This window comes from Mustela lutreola, chromosome 1 (assembly GCF_030435805.1).
Source record: "Mustela lutreola isolate mMusLut2 chromosome 1, mMusLut2.pri, whole genome shotgun sequence".
In the NCBI taxonomy this organism is placed as follows: Eukaryota; Metazoa; Chordata; class Mammalia; order Carnivora; family Mustelidae; genus Mustela; species Mustela lutreola.
In genome coordinates this window covers 284,839,261-284,857,561 of record NC_081290.1, presented here as the reverse complement: position 1 = coordinate 284,857,561, position 18,301 = coordinate 284,839,261, and the positions used below count along the sequence as shown (strand labels likewise).

The 18,301-nt window shown below is 39.9% G+C and overlaps 1 protein-coding gene across 4 annotated transcripts in view; it reads right to left on the bottom strand.

The window, feature by feature from the left end:
* Positions 1-18,301, bottom strand: part of KDM2A (lysine demethylase 2A) — a 115,060-nt gene that overhangs the window by 39,262 nt on the left and 57,497 nt on the right. For all 4 annotated transcript variants that reach the window (XM_059148781.1, XM_059148775.1, XM_059148791.1 and 1 more), the window contains exons 3-6: positions 12,368-12,506; positions 11,499-11,577; positions 11,044-11,090; positions 5,880-6,058 (exon numbers count right to left, since the gene is read on the bottom strand). In XM_059148781.1, the coding sequence (XP_059004764.1) occupies positions 5,880-6,058; positions 11,044-11,090; positions 11,499-11,577; positions 12,368-12,506 (444 nt within the window). The remainder of the gene's footprint in view (positions 1-5,879; positions 6,059-11,043; positions 11,091-11,498; positions 11,578-12,367; positions 12,507-18,301) is intronic.

The window sequence follows — 18,301 nt, the reverse complement described above, 5'->3', positions numbered from 1 at the left end:
GAATGAAGATCTTACTTGCTCAAGACATCACAAATTCTTTTTTTTTTTTTTTTAAAGATTTTATTTATTTTGAGAGAGAGACAGTGAGAGAGAACATGAGCGAGGAGAAGGTTAGAGGGAGAAGCAGACTCCCCATGGAGCTGGGAGCCCGATGTGGGACTCGATCCCGGGACTCCAGGATCGTGACCTGAGCCGAAGGCAGTCGTCCAACCAACCGAGCCACCCAGGCGCCCCAAGACATCACAAATTCTTATGTCTGGATGGGGAAAGAAAGGGTTAAGAACACATGGGTATTTTCTTTAATCAATTGTTCATTCAGAGAAACCTGAATTTCTTTGGCCAGAAATTGGCTGCCCACCTGCAGCAATAAGTTACACTTCCAGGCCTCTCTTTAACTGGTATTATTAGGTATCATCTGACTACCGAGAATATTGTGTTAAGGTACTCATACTTTTCTCCTTAAATTAATCTTTTAGGCTCTGGATAGGCCTTTTGCTAAATGGCCAGTTCCATGTGAGAGCAAGTCTCCCATAAGGGTAATCACCAGTTCTACCTGTTCTGCATCAATATTAGGGCCAAACTGATAAGAAGTCCAATACCTAGGAATTCATCTATTCATCTGCTGCGTGCACACATACACGCACAACTCATGGCCTTCCATGAACTAATTTCCCTACTACCAATTTGCATATTTTATATGTTGCTTTTAATCTACCTCTCAGGTACTACTGGAACGACAGCAGAAAACAATCTCTCTCTTCTCACAAGAGAATCCCACTTTATGCTAACATCCCAGAAAAGGCACCAAAAGGCTGCCCACCTTTCTCTCCCTATGCCTACTTTTACATGGAGGACTCCTTCTGTTTGGAATTTTGGTTTTCGTTCTGTCTCCTTATTTCCTTCCTATCAAGCTTAGCTATCACTTCTTCCAAAGAGCTTCCCCTCCCTAATTCTCCTCCAGTTTGTTGCGGGGGGGGGGTGCTTCCTATTGTCCCCACAACACTGTATTTATTCACTTCTGAGGCACTCATCTTTATCATGGTTTGCAGAAATGTCCATCCTCTGGTTTTTCTTCCTGGTGAGACTTTAAGCTCTTTGAGAATGAGAATGACCTTATTTTCCACAGGTCCTCTAACACCTAGCATAGCGCTCAGCATGTGGCAGGTACTTGAACTAATAATAAGCTAACTCTGAAGGTGTGAATGACACAGAGAACAATAGATTATGTACTTTATGTGAAAGATTATTACATGAATGAGATTTACTCAAACTCACTGAAATGTACACTTAAAATGAGTATACTTTATTGTATGTCAACTGTACCTCAATAAAGTTGATTTCTGAAAAAGCATTATTGAGATATATTAGAAAAGACCTAGATATATGGAGACACACTGTGGGGGGGGGGGATACTCTAGTAAATAAATAAATACCCCAGCAGAATAAGCATATTACTGCCTACATAGTTTAAGGTCATCAAAAGCTTTTCTGCTTTCAGGAGGTGACCTTGGTAATAGCTCACTCAATCTTCCTGAACATGATTTGGGTCTCTAAAAAATACCGAAGCATTGTTCTCTGCCCTCTAAAGAATTTTCTATTTTTGAGTCCTTCCATAGTTCTACTCCTTCATTTAATGGTTCATTATTTTTCTGTTAAATGATGTAGCATTTTTATCATTAAAAGGACAAAATGAACAAATCAAGAATGTTACAAAAAGGGCTTCCTATGTAATGACACATTTCTAAATTTTAAGAATGGAAAAGTATGCATCAATTCTACTTTTTTTTTAGAAAGATTTTATTTATAAATCCGAGAGAGAGAGAGAGAGAGGGAGCGCCCACCCATGCAAGTAGAGGGAGAAGCAGAGGGAGAGGGACAGGCAGATTCCCTGCCAAGCACAGAGCCCCAATGTGGGGCCTCATACTACAACCTGAGAGTACCATCAAGCCAAAACCTTAACCAAATGAGTCACCCAGGCGCCCCATAAGTTTTACTTTCATAGCTACAATCACTTTTTTTTTAAAGACTTATTTATTTATTTATTTGACAGACAGAGATTACAAATAGGCAGAGAGGCAGGCTGAGAGAGAGAGGAGGAAGCAGGCTCCCTGCTGAGCAGAGAGCCTGATGTGGGGCTCGATCCTAGGACCCTGGGATCATGACTTGAGCTGAAGGCAGAGGCTTTAACCCACTGAGCCACCCAGGCACCCGCTACAATCACTTTTAAATTGAAATTTAAAAAATATTAACAATGTTCATTTGTAAATATTATAAACAATTTATAAACAATGTTACAGTGATTCTTACATTCCTCTCTATTTTAAACCAATGAATTGTGCCTTAAAAAATAATTTTTTTTAAAGCAAGCTCTATGCTCAACATGGGGCTTGAACATATGACCCCGAGATCAAGAGCTGCAGGGTCCTTTTTTTTTTTAAACAGATTTTATTTATTTATTTGACAGACAGAGATCTCAAGTAGGCAGAGAGGGAGGCAGACAGAGACCCTGATGTGGGGCTTGATCCCAGGACCCCGGGATCATGACCTGAGCTGAAGGCAGAGGCTTTAACCCACTGAGCCATCCAGGTGCCCCAAAAGCTGCATGTTCTACCTACTGAGCCAGCCAGGCGCCCTTTATTCTTTGTTATGTGGACCACGTCTGACTAATAATAAGATTAAATCCTTTCTTTTTTCTTTGAAGATTTATTTATTTGAGAGACGGACAGTGCATTGGGGGGAAGAGGGAGAGAATCCTTTAAGCAGACTCCACACTCAGAGCCTAAGAAGGGGCTTGATCTCAAGACCCTGACATCCCTACTTGAGCCAAAACCCACAAGAGCCAGATGCTTAACCAACTGTGCCACCTATGTGCCCCTAACAAGGCTAGATTCTAACCACCTGTCTTCTTGTATTTCCACATGACCAGGTGATAATTAATGTAAAAAGAATTTTTATCATCCTAGGGAGATAAAGTTTTCCTAATGAGAAATTCTGTATTTATTTTTCATTTATTCTATTTTCTTTCTTTCTTTTTTTGAGAGAACCAGTGGGGAAAGGCAGAGGGGGAGAGAGAGAAAACCTTTTTTTTTTTCCTTAAGATTTTATTTATTTATTGGAGAGAGAGGGAAAAGAGGGAAGATGAGCAGGAAGAGAGGCAGAGGAAGAAGAAGGCTCTCCATTGAGCAGGAAGCCCAACCAGGGGCTCCATCCCAGGATCCAGGGATCATGACCGGAGCTGAAGGCAGTTGCTTCACCGAATGAGCCACCCAGGTGCCTGGGGAGAGAATCTTAAGCAGGCTCCAAGCTCGACAAGGAGCCTGATGCAGGACCTGATCTCACAACCCTGAAATCATGACCCAAATAAAATCAAGACTCAGAGGCACCTCGGTGGCTCAGTGGGTTAAAGCCTCTGCCTTCAGTTCCAGTCATGATCCCAGGGTTCTGGGATCGAGCCCTGCATCGGGCTCTCTGCTCAGCAGGGAGCCTGCTTCCTCCTCTCTCTCTCTCTGCCTGCCTCTCTGGCTACTTGTGATCTCTGTCGAATAAATAAAATCTTAAAAAAAAAAAATCAAGACTCAGATGGTTCATCAATGGAGCCACCTAGCACCCCTTATTTTTTATTTTTTAAAATATGGGGCTGGGGTGCCTGGGTGGCTCAGTGGTTAAGCCGCTGCCTTTGGCTCGGGTCATGATCTCAGGGTCCTGGGATCGAGTCCCGCATCGGGCTCTCTGCTCAGCGGGGAGCCTGCTTCCTCCTCTCTCTCTCTCTGCCTGCCTCTCTGCCTACTTGTGATTTCTCTCTGTCAAATAAATAAATAAAATCTTTAAAAAATAAAATAAATAAAATAAAATAAAATATGGGGCTGGAATGGACCCTAATGTGGAGCCCAACGTCAGGCTTGAACTCACAACCCTGGGGTCAAGAGAGGAAGAGCAGGACACAAGGGGTGCCTGGGTGGCTTAATCGGTTAAGTATCTGCCTTCAGCTCAGGTCATGATCTTAGGTTCCTGGGACTGAGCCCCTCATGGGGACTCTGCAGGACAGGGAGTCTGCTTCTCACTCTCACTCTTCCTCTCACAAACAAATACATAAAACCTTGAGAAAAAAAAGAAAAAAAGAGTAGGACATTTAAGTGACTGAGCCCCCAGGCACCCCAAGAAAATCTCTATTTAGTTGTAGGATCTCCAGTAACAAGAAGCAATGACAAAAAATTATATACTGTCTCTTCAGATAATAGTGAAATACTGAGAACATTTTCCTGTTGGTCTGTACATTATCCATGTCTTATGATAATAACATTACTAGTAAGCTGAATATAGGTGTATATATAAAATAACTATTAAAAGCAATTATCATATTTTAACTTTAAAAGTCAAAAGGTGTGATAGGGATAATTTAAATGAATAGAATAAAACACTGACATCTTGGGGCACCCGGGTGGCTAAGTAGGTTAAGCTTCGGCTCAAGTCATAATCCTAGGGTCCTGGGATGGAGCCCCGAGTTGGGCTCTCTGCTCAGCAGGGAGCCTGCTTCTCCCTCTCTCTCTGCCTGCCTGCCTACTTGTGATCTCTGTCAAATAAAGAAATAAAATCTTTAAAAAAACACAAAACCACTAAGATCTTGACTTTTTTATTGTTATTTTTAAAAGATTTATTTATTTAGTTGGGGGAGGGGGGACAAGCAGTGGGGAGGGGCAGAGGAAGAGGGAGAAGCAGATTCCCCACTGAGCAGGAAGTCCAGTGTAGGGCTTGATCCTAAGACCCTGAGACCATGACCTGACCTGAAGGCACATGCCCAACTGACTGAGCCACTTAGGCACCCAAGATCTTGACTTCAAAACAAATGATTAGGGGCGCCTGGGTGGCTCAGTCATTAAGCGTCTGCCTTCAACTCAGGTCATGATCCCAAGGTACTGGGACGGAGCCCCACGTCAGGCTTCCTGCTGTGCAGGAACCTGCTTCTCCCTCTCCCTGCCACTCCCCCTGCTTGTTCTCTCTCTCTCTCTCACTCTCTCGCTCTGTCAAATAAATAAAATCTTAAACAAAACAAAACAAAAGAAATGATTAGAATAGTTGCTAGTTCTGCTATTCCATACCTAATATATAACTCAAGTGAGTTCTGACATAGGAATTAAATGAATAAAAATGGTCCAAAAATGACTAGGCATATTTCAAAAGTGAAGTTAAGTGTTTCAACATTCTGTAGACAGCTACTACTTTGCAAAGAGATGAGCTAAATCAGCATCTACCTTCAGGAGAGTGAAGGATCAAAAACAAACAACTTTCCCTTAGGATGGTTTGTCAGTTTACTAGCCATCCAGTGGAATCTGCTCCAGAAACCATCTCATAAAAATGATCACTTGTCTCTAAAATAGTTTTCCCTCAAGCTTTTTAGAGTGATTTTAAGGGTGTCTGGGTGGCTCAGTGGGTTAAAGCCTCTGCCTTCGGCTCAGGTCCTGATCCCAGGGTTCTGGGATAGAGCCCCGCATCAGGCTCTCTGCTCAGCAGGGAGACTGCTTCCCCTCTCTCTCTTTCTGTCTGCCTCTCTGCCTACTTGTGATCTCCGTCAAATAAATAAATAAAATCTTAAAAAAAAAAAAAAAAAGAGTGAATTTTAAGACAGTTCTCCACTCCATGCAAAGACCAATGTTATTCTTAAATTAGGTTACTGGTGATCAGAACTAAATGGCCCCTCCCCATATAAAATTAAGTGATTTTTAAAAATAATGAACTTCCTAAAAATGAAGGTTATTATCAAATTGCCTTGTTTATCAATTTCATCTTGGTATGTATAAAAAGTTACAGATTCTCCCATTCTCCCATTGTATAAACAACCCTCTTGGTGACAATGAAAACGTGGAAAAAATTATTAGACTAACCGTGGAGGGCCTCTGCACCATGTTCTCCAGCCTGGTGTGGCTGAACTCTAGACTGATGACATTATAGAGTTTTTCTCGCTCCTCCTCTGGAGTCTCATAGTAGCGTGTCCACTGAGCCATGGTCATTTCAATGCCTTTCTGTGTGTTCACATCCATGACATCCACCATGCGACGACTCCCTGCCATGAAAGATGTATCAATCATCTCCACTGAGCCACTATTATCCTTAATATATTAAGAATATAAAACAAAAGTGGAAGGAAACAAGCTATCCTTTATTTAGGATACTCAGGAATAAAGAATTGTCACTCAAAAGGATAATCAATAGAAAATAAAGCCACGGAGAGTCGAAAAGTCCATTAATAAATGAATGCATTAACAAAATGTGGTTTATCCACATTTGGATAAACAGGTAATATTAAAAGACAACAGGTAATATTAAAAGCAACTCCCTATGGCATGTTTCTATATGGTCAAGAAACAAATCTTATATTCAGTATCTCACTCAATTCCATCAATTCTAAATGTTAAGTACTAAATTTTGATTTCATAGGTGAGAAAATAGGTAGTAGGTAACCTCCAGGACAAAAATCCTGGACCAACTCTACAGTCAATGTTCTTATCCACCGAGCTACATTGTTTTAAAGAGTCTGAGGACCTAGATCCATCTTACAATTTGAATAAAGGATACGAAATAGTGATATATTATTTTGTTTAAAAGAGTTACTTCCCAGACCTGTTAAGCATTTCTAATATAAACCCCCCTTTTCATTCATTTAACAAATATTCACTGAATGATAAAGACACCATGATGGACTTAAAGACTGGTATCAGATTCTCAACTAACTGTAACAACTACAACAAAAGGCAGAATGCACAAAACAGTATGGGGGAAAAAACACCAACTTCAAAGCCAACGATACCTAAATTTAAATCTCATCTCTAATAATAGTTGGGAAAGTTATTTAATTTCTGTGCACCTCAATATCTTCTGTAACTTGGGAATAATACCACCTTGTAAGCTGCTGTGTGGATTTAGTCAATGAAATAAATTGTTTAATACAAGTAGGTGTCAATTAAACAGTAGTAAAAATAAAAGGATTTTTTTTTCTTAAATAACACTGTACTGACTAGAGAAGCCTTTTAGGAAAAGAAGAGACATTTAGGCTGGGCCTTAGAATAAACAGAATCTAAACAAGAAAGAGTCAACAGAGAATTGCGAGCAGAGACAGCAGCTTAAGAGAAGATATGGAAAGGCAGGACAGCTTTAAAAAGTTAAGATTACAGTGATCAAGAAAGGGAAAGAGAGAGAGAGAATAAAAGGCTGCTGTGTAATATTAAGAATACTGCTCGATTTGTAAGAAACTAACAAACACCTACTATATACCTGGACTTCATGGGTTTAACAAGTAGTACAAGACCTGGTCCCCTGCCTCCCAGAAGTATGGAGTCTCGTCACACATCAGAGATAAGAGGAGGACAAGACTACCACAAGAATATGGCCACAATAAAGTAGATATGGCGGAATACGATAAAATACAACTGATAATATAAGGCAATGAATCACACGTACCCTTCATATTTTGGAAGAAAATGTGAATGCCTAAATCAAAACAGCCTTGAAATACCATTTCACACTCACAATGACAGCCATAAGCTGGCAAAACTGGAACCGTCGAGACTTTGCTGCTAACAATGTAAAGTGGTGCAGCTGTGACAGACAACAGAGTGGTGGTTCCTCAAGAAGTTAAAAAGAGAATGACCATATGACCCCACGATTTCCACTCCTAGGTATAAATCTACAGGATCAAAATCAGATGGTCAAACAAGAACTTGTACATGAATGTTCATAGCAGCTCTAGTCACAATAGTTAAAGGATGGAAACAACTCAAAAGTCCATTAATAAATGAATGCATTAACAAAATGTGGTTTATCCACGGGTGACTATTATCCAACACTAAAAAGGAATAAAGTGTTATTACATGCTGGAACATAATATAATACATATATGACAGACACAAAAAGCTACATATTTTACTCTTCTATTTATATGAAATATCCACAACAGGCAAATCCATATACAAAGTACAAAGTGGTTGCCAGGACTGCATAGGAGGGAACAGGGAGTGACTAATTCCTACATATGGAGTTTGCATTTCAGGTGATGAAAAAGTTCTGGAACTAGATACCGGTGATGGCTGCGAGTTGTGAATATAATTAATGTCACTGAACTGTATACTTTATTATTTTTTTTAAAAGATTTTATTTGTTTATTTGACAGAGAGAGACACAGTGAGAGAGGGAATACAAGCAAGGGGAGTACGAAAGGGAGAAGCAGGCTTCCCACTGAGCAAGGAGCCGGATGTGGGGCTCGATTCCAAGACCCTGTGATCATGACCTGAGCTGAAGGCAGACGCTTAACAACTGAGCCACCCAGGCGCCCCTGAACTGCATACTTTAAAACTATGATAACAGTAAGTTTTATGTTGTTTGTATTTTACCACAATTTTTAAAAAGTGAATGTTTTCCTTCAATAAGGCAGATCAAAGCAAAAGCAATTCCATTCTGCCAATGGTACCAAAGCACCCAAGACTCTCTATGTACCAGAATACTTAGATAAAATAATGAATCATAGTAATAGCTAACATTTATTGAGCATGTACTGTGTGTTAGACACTATTCTGAACTTATATTTAAGTAAATTGTCCAAGGTTACACAGCTAGTAATTAGTAGAGTTGAAGTATGAAACCAGGCAGTTTTGAGTCTATACTCTCAACCAATATATCCCATGATCTGAAGTTTACACGATAGTCTGGTTTTCTTCTTTATGGGACATGAACTAACACTGGAAATGTAGCATTTTACTTTAGGTAGAAAAGAAGACTGGCTAGCCAAAGTACATTTAGTGAAAATGGATTATTACAATCACCAGTATTTTGTTGACTACCTTTTGACAATCATTAGTTATCCGAGAAAAAAAAAAATCTGGACTTCAAACAACTTGGATGAATATAAAGTTAGGCATCAGCTGAAATTTATGCTCTATTAGGTTAGATATAATCACTGCTCTATTTTATTTTTTAAAAGATTTTATTTATTTGACAGATAGAGATCACAAGAAGGCAGAGAGAGGGAGGAAGCAGGCTCCCTACCGAGCAGAGAGCCTGATGAGGGGCTCGATCCCAAGACCCTGAGACCATGACCTGGGCTGAAGGCAGAGGCTTTAATCCACTGAGCTACCCAGACACCCTCACTGCTCTATTTTAAAGACTTATTTATTTGAGAGAGAGAGACAGCACGACTGCAGGTGAGCGGAGTGGAGAGGGGAAGAGGAGGGCAAAGGGAGAGAATCCTTCTTCAAGCAGATACCCTACTGAGCACGGAGCCTGACACGGGGTTCGATCTCACAATCCATGAGATCATGACCTGAGCTGAATCCAAGAGTCAGACACTTAACCAACTAAGCCACCTACCCAGGTGCCCCACTGGTGTATTTTAAATCATGGCAAAGATATTTATGACCACCCAAATGTCTGTCTGTAAAAATATAAGGTTATGATGGGGTTCCAAAGATCATTATTAGCAGTGAACATATTACTGAAGAAATAGGAAAGTGGGAAGGAAGTGGGAAAAAAATCCAAAAAGAGACCAGTGATTGAATAAGGAGTATTCAATTGAATAAGGACTGAGTAAGTCCTTATATTTATATAGCTTGGAAAATTTGGATACCATAAGTCTATGATGGGATCCAGAAGTCTTTATTTTTTTACAAGTACCACAGAGGATTCTGATGCAATGCACTGTGGATCACAAATCGTAAGAATGCCTGACCAACAAAGAAAAAGTACTGTGGTCCATTAAGTTATTACTGTCCTGGAGGTCTGTTAGGAAAAGAAGTCTACTGACAGATCTTACATACTCAAGATGATTTTCAGGAAGTCCCGAGAGAGCCCCTGCTTTATGAAGAATGGGAAAGCATTTTAATTACTCAACAGATTTACTGAGTACCTACTATACTCCAGTGATGGTGCTAGGAACTAAGAAATACACAGTGACAGGCAGACAGCTGGAATCTAACAAAGAAATAGTAAGGGAGTAAAAAATAGAGGGAATTAGAGAACCTTCCTCTACCTGGGTTATGTGACTATCGTCTCTTAGAAAAACAGAAGTTATCCAACCATCTAAAAAGGGCCCTCAAGTGGCTAAGAGACAGTACTGCAATTTTAATTTCCAAAGCAAGAGTGTGCACTTGGAACTTCAACATAGAGGACAAAACTTAACAAAAGTAATGTGGGGAGGAAAGCATTAGAAAAACCTTCTGTTCCATGACCTGTCTGAAACATTTCCAAAAGGTTTCAAACCATTTTACTGCTTTAATGTGTACAGGAGAGTGACCATGCCTGAATTCTTAAGGATCCTTCCTGGTGGGTCTCAGGGCTGCCCTGAACACCAAATGGTCTGCACAAAATTGAACTGAATTTTTACTGACACAGAAGTTTTTTTCTTTAATTAGATTGATCCAATTTCCTTTCTTTTCCTCAATTTTGAGTAAAATATAAATCAGACAAAAGACAAGTTAACCAGTCACTCATAAAGAGAAATTTTAATAAATTTCTATTTCTTAGCTTACACTGATTGACTGATCAATTTTAAGAAATCTCTCCACCCAACACAGGGCTCAAACCTACAACCCCCAGATTAAGAGTTCCATGCTTCAGCTTAAAAAGTTTTAAATGTTGACCAAGTTACCAAATGTAGCATTGGTGAAAATTTCCAGGAAATTTCTCTACTGTTTTGAGGGAACGGAAGAGAATCACAGATATGAATGAGTTTCATTCTTGCTTCAAAGATATAAAATATCCTGGAACAGGCTCTTCATGGAGAGAGGGAGGGACAGAGAGCGATAAAACAGTAGGTAGAAGAGAAATAGAGTTCTATGCCTAATGAGTACTAAATGAAGCAACTTTGTAACTCCCTTTGAGAAAATTCTCAAAGTTGCTAAGAGCAGTGTTCTATAAAAAAACTACTTCAAATGGGGTACTTCAATCAAATATGTACTTCCATGTTCCTAAGCCTTAAACCTCAGTCAGAAATTTAGAACTCAGTCCCAAATCTTAAATCTTTGCCTAAAAGACACAAAGCCCACAAAGCTCAATGCTTACCCACACACATTTTGACATCATTCACAGTGAAGTCTGGATCTGGCATCCTATGAAACAAACACCAGTAAGTATAAACAGGAAGCATACCTTCTCTAGTTAGTGTGAGTTTTTTCTTAGAGTACTAAAAACTCCTAAATCTTGTATTTAGGTTTAAAAACAATATACTTTAAATATATAAAAAACAATATATTTTAAATATAAGAAAAAGTATCTCAAGGTAACAGATTTTAAGAGATTTAAAACTATTTATTTTTAGCTCACCTGTATTTTCTCACTTAACTAGAACAACCATGAACTGTTTTTGTAACAAAAGAAGAAAAATACACACTTTTAAAATCTAAATGGGGGATTATTTTTAATTACCTACTGCTTTGGGTTATCAATATGGCATTGTCTGTAGCCCTGGTGTAACATGATCTCTTTGCAACCTAACAAATTAGGCCAACAATACTTACTTTATTCCAAGTCCATCAGAATTCTTGAAAATCAGAGGGTCTCTTAAGCCACCCCGCTGGATATACTCTACATTAAAATCTGTCACCATAAGAAAACAATTATTAGAAAAGTAAGAGGTATAGTTGGAAAAAGATGAAAGGACCATAAAAAAAAGATCCTAAGTAATAAGGCAGAGATAGTGTTTGCTGTTTCTGTGTATATAGTTTTGCTCTGTTAGATACATGCTTGTTATAAAAAGCATCTCTCAGGATACAGGAAAAGTATCCTGACAGGCAGGGTTCAAGGGGTCTGCTAAGTCTGTATTTACATAGTAAACAGAATTTAACCAGCAGGGGGTAGTACTATAATTGAGTTACCTTCTAAATCCTAAGCAGAAATTATCATCACTCTGTCTCTTAAAAGCCAAAAAATTTAATTCTGTCCACTACAATACATACCATAACATCCTGTCACTTTGCCAAGGAGCAAAAAAGCCTCATGGTACACACGGAATCCCACCTCTGTTTTGTTTGGGGAGAGGGGATGCATGGATAAATGAATTTTTACTGTACTATTTTTAATTAAACCCGAAGCAAGGGATGGAAGAAGGGAAAGGACTTCAGGGAACAACTCCAACAATGCTTCTGGCCCTAATAAAGGTGTGTTTCTTCTCATACAGCAGGGAATGACTCACAGGGTGGGAGGATTAGGGGATGGGGCAGTGTGTGTTTGTGTGTTGAATGGCATTGTAGAATAAGAGAAAATAAACAGCATCACAACATCAATGGGCAATATTTAGCTGCATAGATTCCGAGCCCACAGATCCCAGAATCTACAACCTCCTACACATCAAGGGACTATAGGTCCCCTGAACCAAAATGATACTGACCTTTTCCCTCCATAAAAGTAACAAAATTTGCATTATATTTATTAGTGTGGAGTTTCTCTTCCAAGTCAAAAGTTCTTTTCCCTTCAATTTCGTCATCTGAGATGCCATCATCTTCATAGCGTCGTCGCATGGTACCACGCTGTGGAGAGAGGGACATAAGGATCAAATCATGTACTTTTCATGCCTATCTAAAAGAGCCCATAAACACGTGCACACTTCAATGTCATGTACTTTCAACTTCAGTTATTATGTCAAACATCAATTCTCCTTGTCTTATAGATCTTTCTCTCAACTAAAGGTCAGCTAATGTCCTCAGAATGTACAGAACATAACAAAATTTTGATGAGTCACTGGTTCCCTACTTGTGAATTTTACCTCTGATAACTCTTTGACCCTGGATATATAAATTTACAATAGAAATATAACCAAATAGGGTCCACTAAAGATTGGGGACCAACTTCTTTATGGACATTTCAGGATAAAAAAATACAGTATTTTCAAAGGGGAAAGAGCAGTATCTACATTAGTTTTCTTTCTTTCTTTCTTTCTTTCTTTTTTTTTTTTTTTAAGGTTTCTTTATTTGAGAGAGAAAGAGAGCTAGAGAGATAGCACAAATCGGAGGGTGGGGAGTAGAGGCAGAGGGAGAAGTAGGCTCCCCACTGAGCAGGGAGCCAGATGCAGGGTTCAACCCTAGGACCCTGAGCCAAAGGCAGACGCTTAACCAACTGAGCCACTCAGGTGCCTCTCTACAACAGCTCTCTAAAACCATCTTTAAGAACATTTGAATTAATGAATTAATTTGAATTAATGAAGCAAAAACTCCTTTACATAAGATAAAAGAAGAACGTTAACCTAAATAATAACATTCCAAATAGCAGACTATCAATATTTGGCTTTAGAACATCTCCCTAAAGAAAATATACAGGGGTGCTGGGCTGGCTCAGTCAGAAGAGGATATGGCTCAGGATGCCCTGGTGGCATATTGGTTAAGTGTCTGCCTACGGCCTGGGTCATGATCCCAGGGTCCTGGGATGGAGTCCTGTATCTGCTTCTCCCCCTGCCTGCCGCTCCTCCCACCTGTGCTCTCTCTGACAAATAAATAAATAAAATCTTAAAGAAAAGGTGGGGGAATGGGACTCTTGATCATTTAAGTTTGAGCCCCAGGTTGGGTATAAAGATTTCTCAGATAAAACTTGAAAAGAAAAGAAAATATACAAATGGCCAATGAACACATGAAAAGATATTCACTATCAGTCATTAGGGGAAATGGAAATTAAAACTACAATGAGACATCACTTCACAAGCACTAGGATGGCCAATATCAAAAGGTGGACCATAGGGGCAGTGTCTGGCTTGCTCAGTCAGTCATGATCCCAGAGTCCTGGGATGGAGCCCACCCTAGGGCTCCCTGCTCAGCAGGGAGTTTGCTTCTCCCTCTCCCTCTGCCCCTCCCCCTGCTCACGCTCTATCTTGCTCACTCTTTCTCTCTCACATAAATAAATGATCCGGCTCTCTGCTCACCATGGAGCCTGCTTCCTCCTCTCTCTCTGCCTGCTTCTCTGACTACCTATGATCTCTGTCAAATAAATAAATAAAATTTTTAAAAAATGAAACCTTAACAAAAATTAAAAAATTTTAAAGGTGGACAATAACAAGTGAGAGTGAGAATGTAGAGAAACTAGAACCCCTGTACACTGTTGGCAGGAATGTAAAATGGTACAACCCCTCTGGGAAACGGCTCAGAAGTTCCTCAAAATATTAAACATAGAGTTATCTTATGACCAGCAATTCTACTCCCTAGGTACGTATCTGAAAGAATTTAAAACTTATGTCCACACAAAAACTTGGTACACAGATGTTCATAGCAGCATTAACCCAAATGTCAACTGACTGACATTGTATATTTACACAGTGGAATATTATTTCGCCATAAAAAGGAATGAAATACCGACATGTAACTGCAACATGGGAGGATCTAGAAAACATGACGCCAAATGCAGCCAAATGCAACAGATCAGGTACCACAGATGACAGAATCTTATTTACATGAAATCTCGAGAATAGGGCGCCTGGGTGGCTCAGTGAGTTAATAAGCCTCTGCCCTCAGCTTGGGTCATGGTCTCAGGGTCCTGGGATCAAGGCCCACACCAGGCTCTCTGCTTGGCAGAGAGCCTGCTTCCCCCTCTCCCTCTACCTGCCTCTCTCCCTACTAGTGATCGATCGATTTCTCTCTCTCTCTCTGTCAAATAAATGAATAAATCTTTAAAAAAACAAAACAACAGGGGCGCCTGGGTGGCTCAGTGGGTTAAGCCGCTGCCTTCGGCTCGGGTCATGATCTCGGGGTCCTGGCATCAAGCCCCGCATCGGGCTCTCTGCTCTGCAGGGAGCCTGCTTCCTCCTCTCTCTCTCTCTGCCTGCCTCTCTGCCTACTTGTGATTTCTCTCTGTCAAATAAACAAATAAAATCTTTAAAAATAAATAAATAAATAAAATAAAAATAAAAACAAAACAACAAAAAAGAAATGTCCAGAAAGACAAATCCATAGAGATAGAAAGTAGATTAGTAGTTGCCAGGAGCTGGGGAACGGAATAGGAATAGGAAGTGACAGTTAATGGTCTGAGTTTCTTTTAGGAGCAATGAAAATATTCTGGAATTAAAGAATGGTGATATTTGTACAACTGGGAATATACTAAAAAGCCAATTAATTATATACATTTAAATGGGTGAGTTTTATAGTATATGAATATTTCACAAGCTAATTTTTTAAAGATTTTATTTATCTATTTGACAGGCAGAGATCACCAGCAGGCAGAGAGAGGCGGGGACGCAGGCTCCCAGCTGAGCAGAGAGCCCGATGTGGCCCTTGATCCCAGGATCCTGAGATCATGACCTGAGCCAAAGGCAGAGGCTTAACCCACTGAGCCACCCAGGTGCCCACAAGCCATTTTTTTTTTTTTTAAAGATAACATGTTGCTCCTGTTGCAAATTTACCTTCTAGCGTATTTACTTTAGCCAGTGTCAAATTTTGCTGAAATTTCTTGAATACATACACAAAGGACAATCAGTGTGGGCATGGTAGAGGCAAGGGTAAACACAGTAACCCTACCCTAGGATGTGCTATGAACAACCAAACCTGGAATTTAAAATTAGATATTGGGGAAAGGTCTTTTGGGAATGGGGGTCAAGAAAGGGGCAGGAATGAGTCATAAAAAATAAAAATTAAAGGAAATAAAAATGACTGTTATCAGTAGAGAGCTAGATTTAACACGCCAGGTTACATTTGGGTTGAAAACACTGAGGGATACCTGATATCTTTTCCATATGTCCCCAAAACTCCTAACACCCTTACCTAGCACCTTTGCTGCCTGAAGTCCCAGCTCAAAGGCCAAAAGAAGACCTAATTTAGGTAGACTTTTCACTTATTTCAATAATGCCATCACTGGTTAAAATATTTTTAGATAGATTTAGGGTGAGGGTATTTTCACTGACAATTTCTAATGAGTTTTTTTTTTTAAACAAGTTTTAATTCACTTTATTTTTCTTGTATAAAACTATGTGGTGGCCATAGCAGGAGCCTGGATCCTCTGTATAGAGACTCTGGCGTGGGTTTTTACAAGATGGTTAGTGCATTCCTGATAGGGAGACTTGGGAACACAGTCTCTTTCCAGAGGTCGGGGGTGAAGTAGCTGAAAGTCTTGGAAATGGCATCAAAAAGTGGCCTTGGTGAAGCTGCCCACGGGGGATGGGGGGATGCAACAGAACAGCCCCTGGGCTAAGGTATGGCAGTCTTCAATGCCGGCCACCATCAGTAGCCTCAGGGTTACTGCAGCTGGGCAAATTTGTTTTTATAACAGACATTATCAGGTGGCTCAGTCAGTTAAGTGTGTGTGCCTTTGGCTCAGGTCATGATCTCAGGGTCCTGGGACTGAGCCCCACATCCGGCTCCTTGCTCAGCAGGGAGTCTGCTTCTCCCTTTCCCTCTGCCCTTCCCCACCATTCATGCTCTCTCTGAAATTAATAAAATCTTTTATTTATTTATTTATTTAAAATATTTTATTTATTTATTTGACAGAGAGAGAGACAGCACAAGTAGACAGAGAGGCAGGCAGACAGAGAGGTGGAAGCAGGCTCCCTGCTGAACGGAGAGCCCAATGCGGGGGAGGGGCTCAATCCCAGGACCCTGAGACCATAACCTTAGCTGAAGACAGAGGCTTTAACCCCCTGAGCCACCCAGGCGCCCCTAATAAAATCTTAAAAATGAAAAGAAAAAAGATATCCTTAGTTCCCCTCCTTACTATACTTCATTTATATGTTTTGAAGAGAATTCCAAAAGATGAATTCCACAGAGCAAGGGCAACACGATCAAAATAAATGCAAATGCCCCCTCCCCTCACGTGCACCGTAACTTCTAAAACACTTGTCAAAATCCCAGTCACATTTTCAAACTTTAACCTTTCCTAGGTCTACCATTACTGACTCTTCCTCAGTAAGGAGGACATAATCATCCTGACTATCCCAACATTTCTAACATGGTAGCGAGAAGTTCCCCCATCCTTCCTTCCTTTTTATATGCTTTTCTTCTTCCTATATTCAAGAATTCCTTCTTCCATTTACATTTCCAAAATACAGAATATAAGGATATGGAGCAGGCACTTGCTCTAGCCAAGCCACTTAAAGACAACAGAAAAATGAATCTGGATTGTTTTCTTTTTGTTTGCTACAACTGATAAATCAGCAATAATGTGAAAACTATCTGTATCAGTTTTAATACTGTCAAGAATATTGTTTTTTTGCCTATCCTCATCTTAACATAAATCCTAGTGAAAGTAAACAAGTTATCTATAGCAAACCTCTAAGCGTTTTAAATATATATTCAATCCCGGGTGGCTCAGTTGTTTAAACATCCAACCCTTGGTTTCAGCTCAGGTCATGACCTCACGGTCCTGGGACTGAGCCCCAAGTCAGGCTACCATTCAGCAGGGAGTCTGCTTGAGGATTTGCTCCTTCTCCCTCTGCCCCTCTGTCCTCCCTCTAAAAATAAATAAATCTTTTAAAAAAGCACAAGAACATTTTCAATCCGTGCAATAAGCTTGGAAATCAGTAGGCAATAACACAATCTGCTACAGGTAAAACCCAAAAGGCAAGGCTACTTTAATACTAAGGAAAGCAACCATCGATCTCCTTCAGCCCACCCACCAACACTGTCAGGTAATTCGCAATGGCTTGCCAGTACGCCCAGATGACTTCCATACAGGCCATTTTAGGCAGCCCAGAGGCAGTTACTGGTCTCCCATAGATCCCAGCCCTCACTGAACCAAGTGTCACAGAAAAGAGCAGGCACAAAGTGAACGCTGAAATCTATTCCAACCACATTTTCCCTCAAAACCAATTTATACTTTGCAGGGTCCACAGTGAGTTTATAATCAATAATGGTTTATTCTGTTTAGATAACCAAACTATATAAGCAAACTTATATTGTCCAGCATCCAAACAAGGAAAAGAATTTTAAAACTGCCTTAAAAATTCACCACCCTTAGTCAAGCGGTGACTAACTATATTAAATGATAAAAATGGCCATGTAAATGAACACTTAGATTAACCCAAGTACTGACAAGTAGGTCAAGTTCAAGGAATACAGATATTAGATATTAGTTATACTATTATCAGTTACTACTATTAGTAATATCTAATATACTAATAATATACCGATACACTAGTAAATACTAATATACTATTATCTCTCTTAGATGATGAAGAAAAGACAGTGAGGCAAGGTTGGATGCAAATAGGTTATCAATCATTATATGGAAACTTTTGGCATTCCCTTTTCTAAACATGTAGTAAAAAAGAATGATGGAAAGGGCATGGTCTTAAGATGCCTTTACGTTATACACCTAAAAAGTAAAAGAACAGAGCAGAGTGAAGAAATCAGGA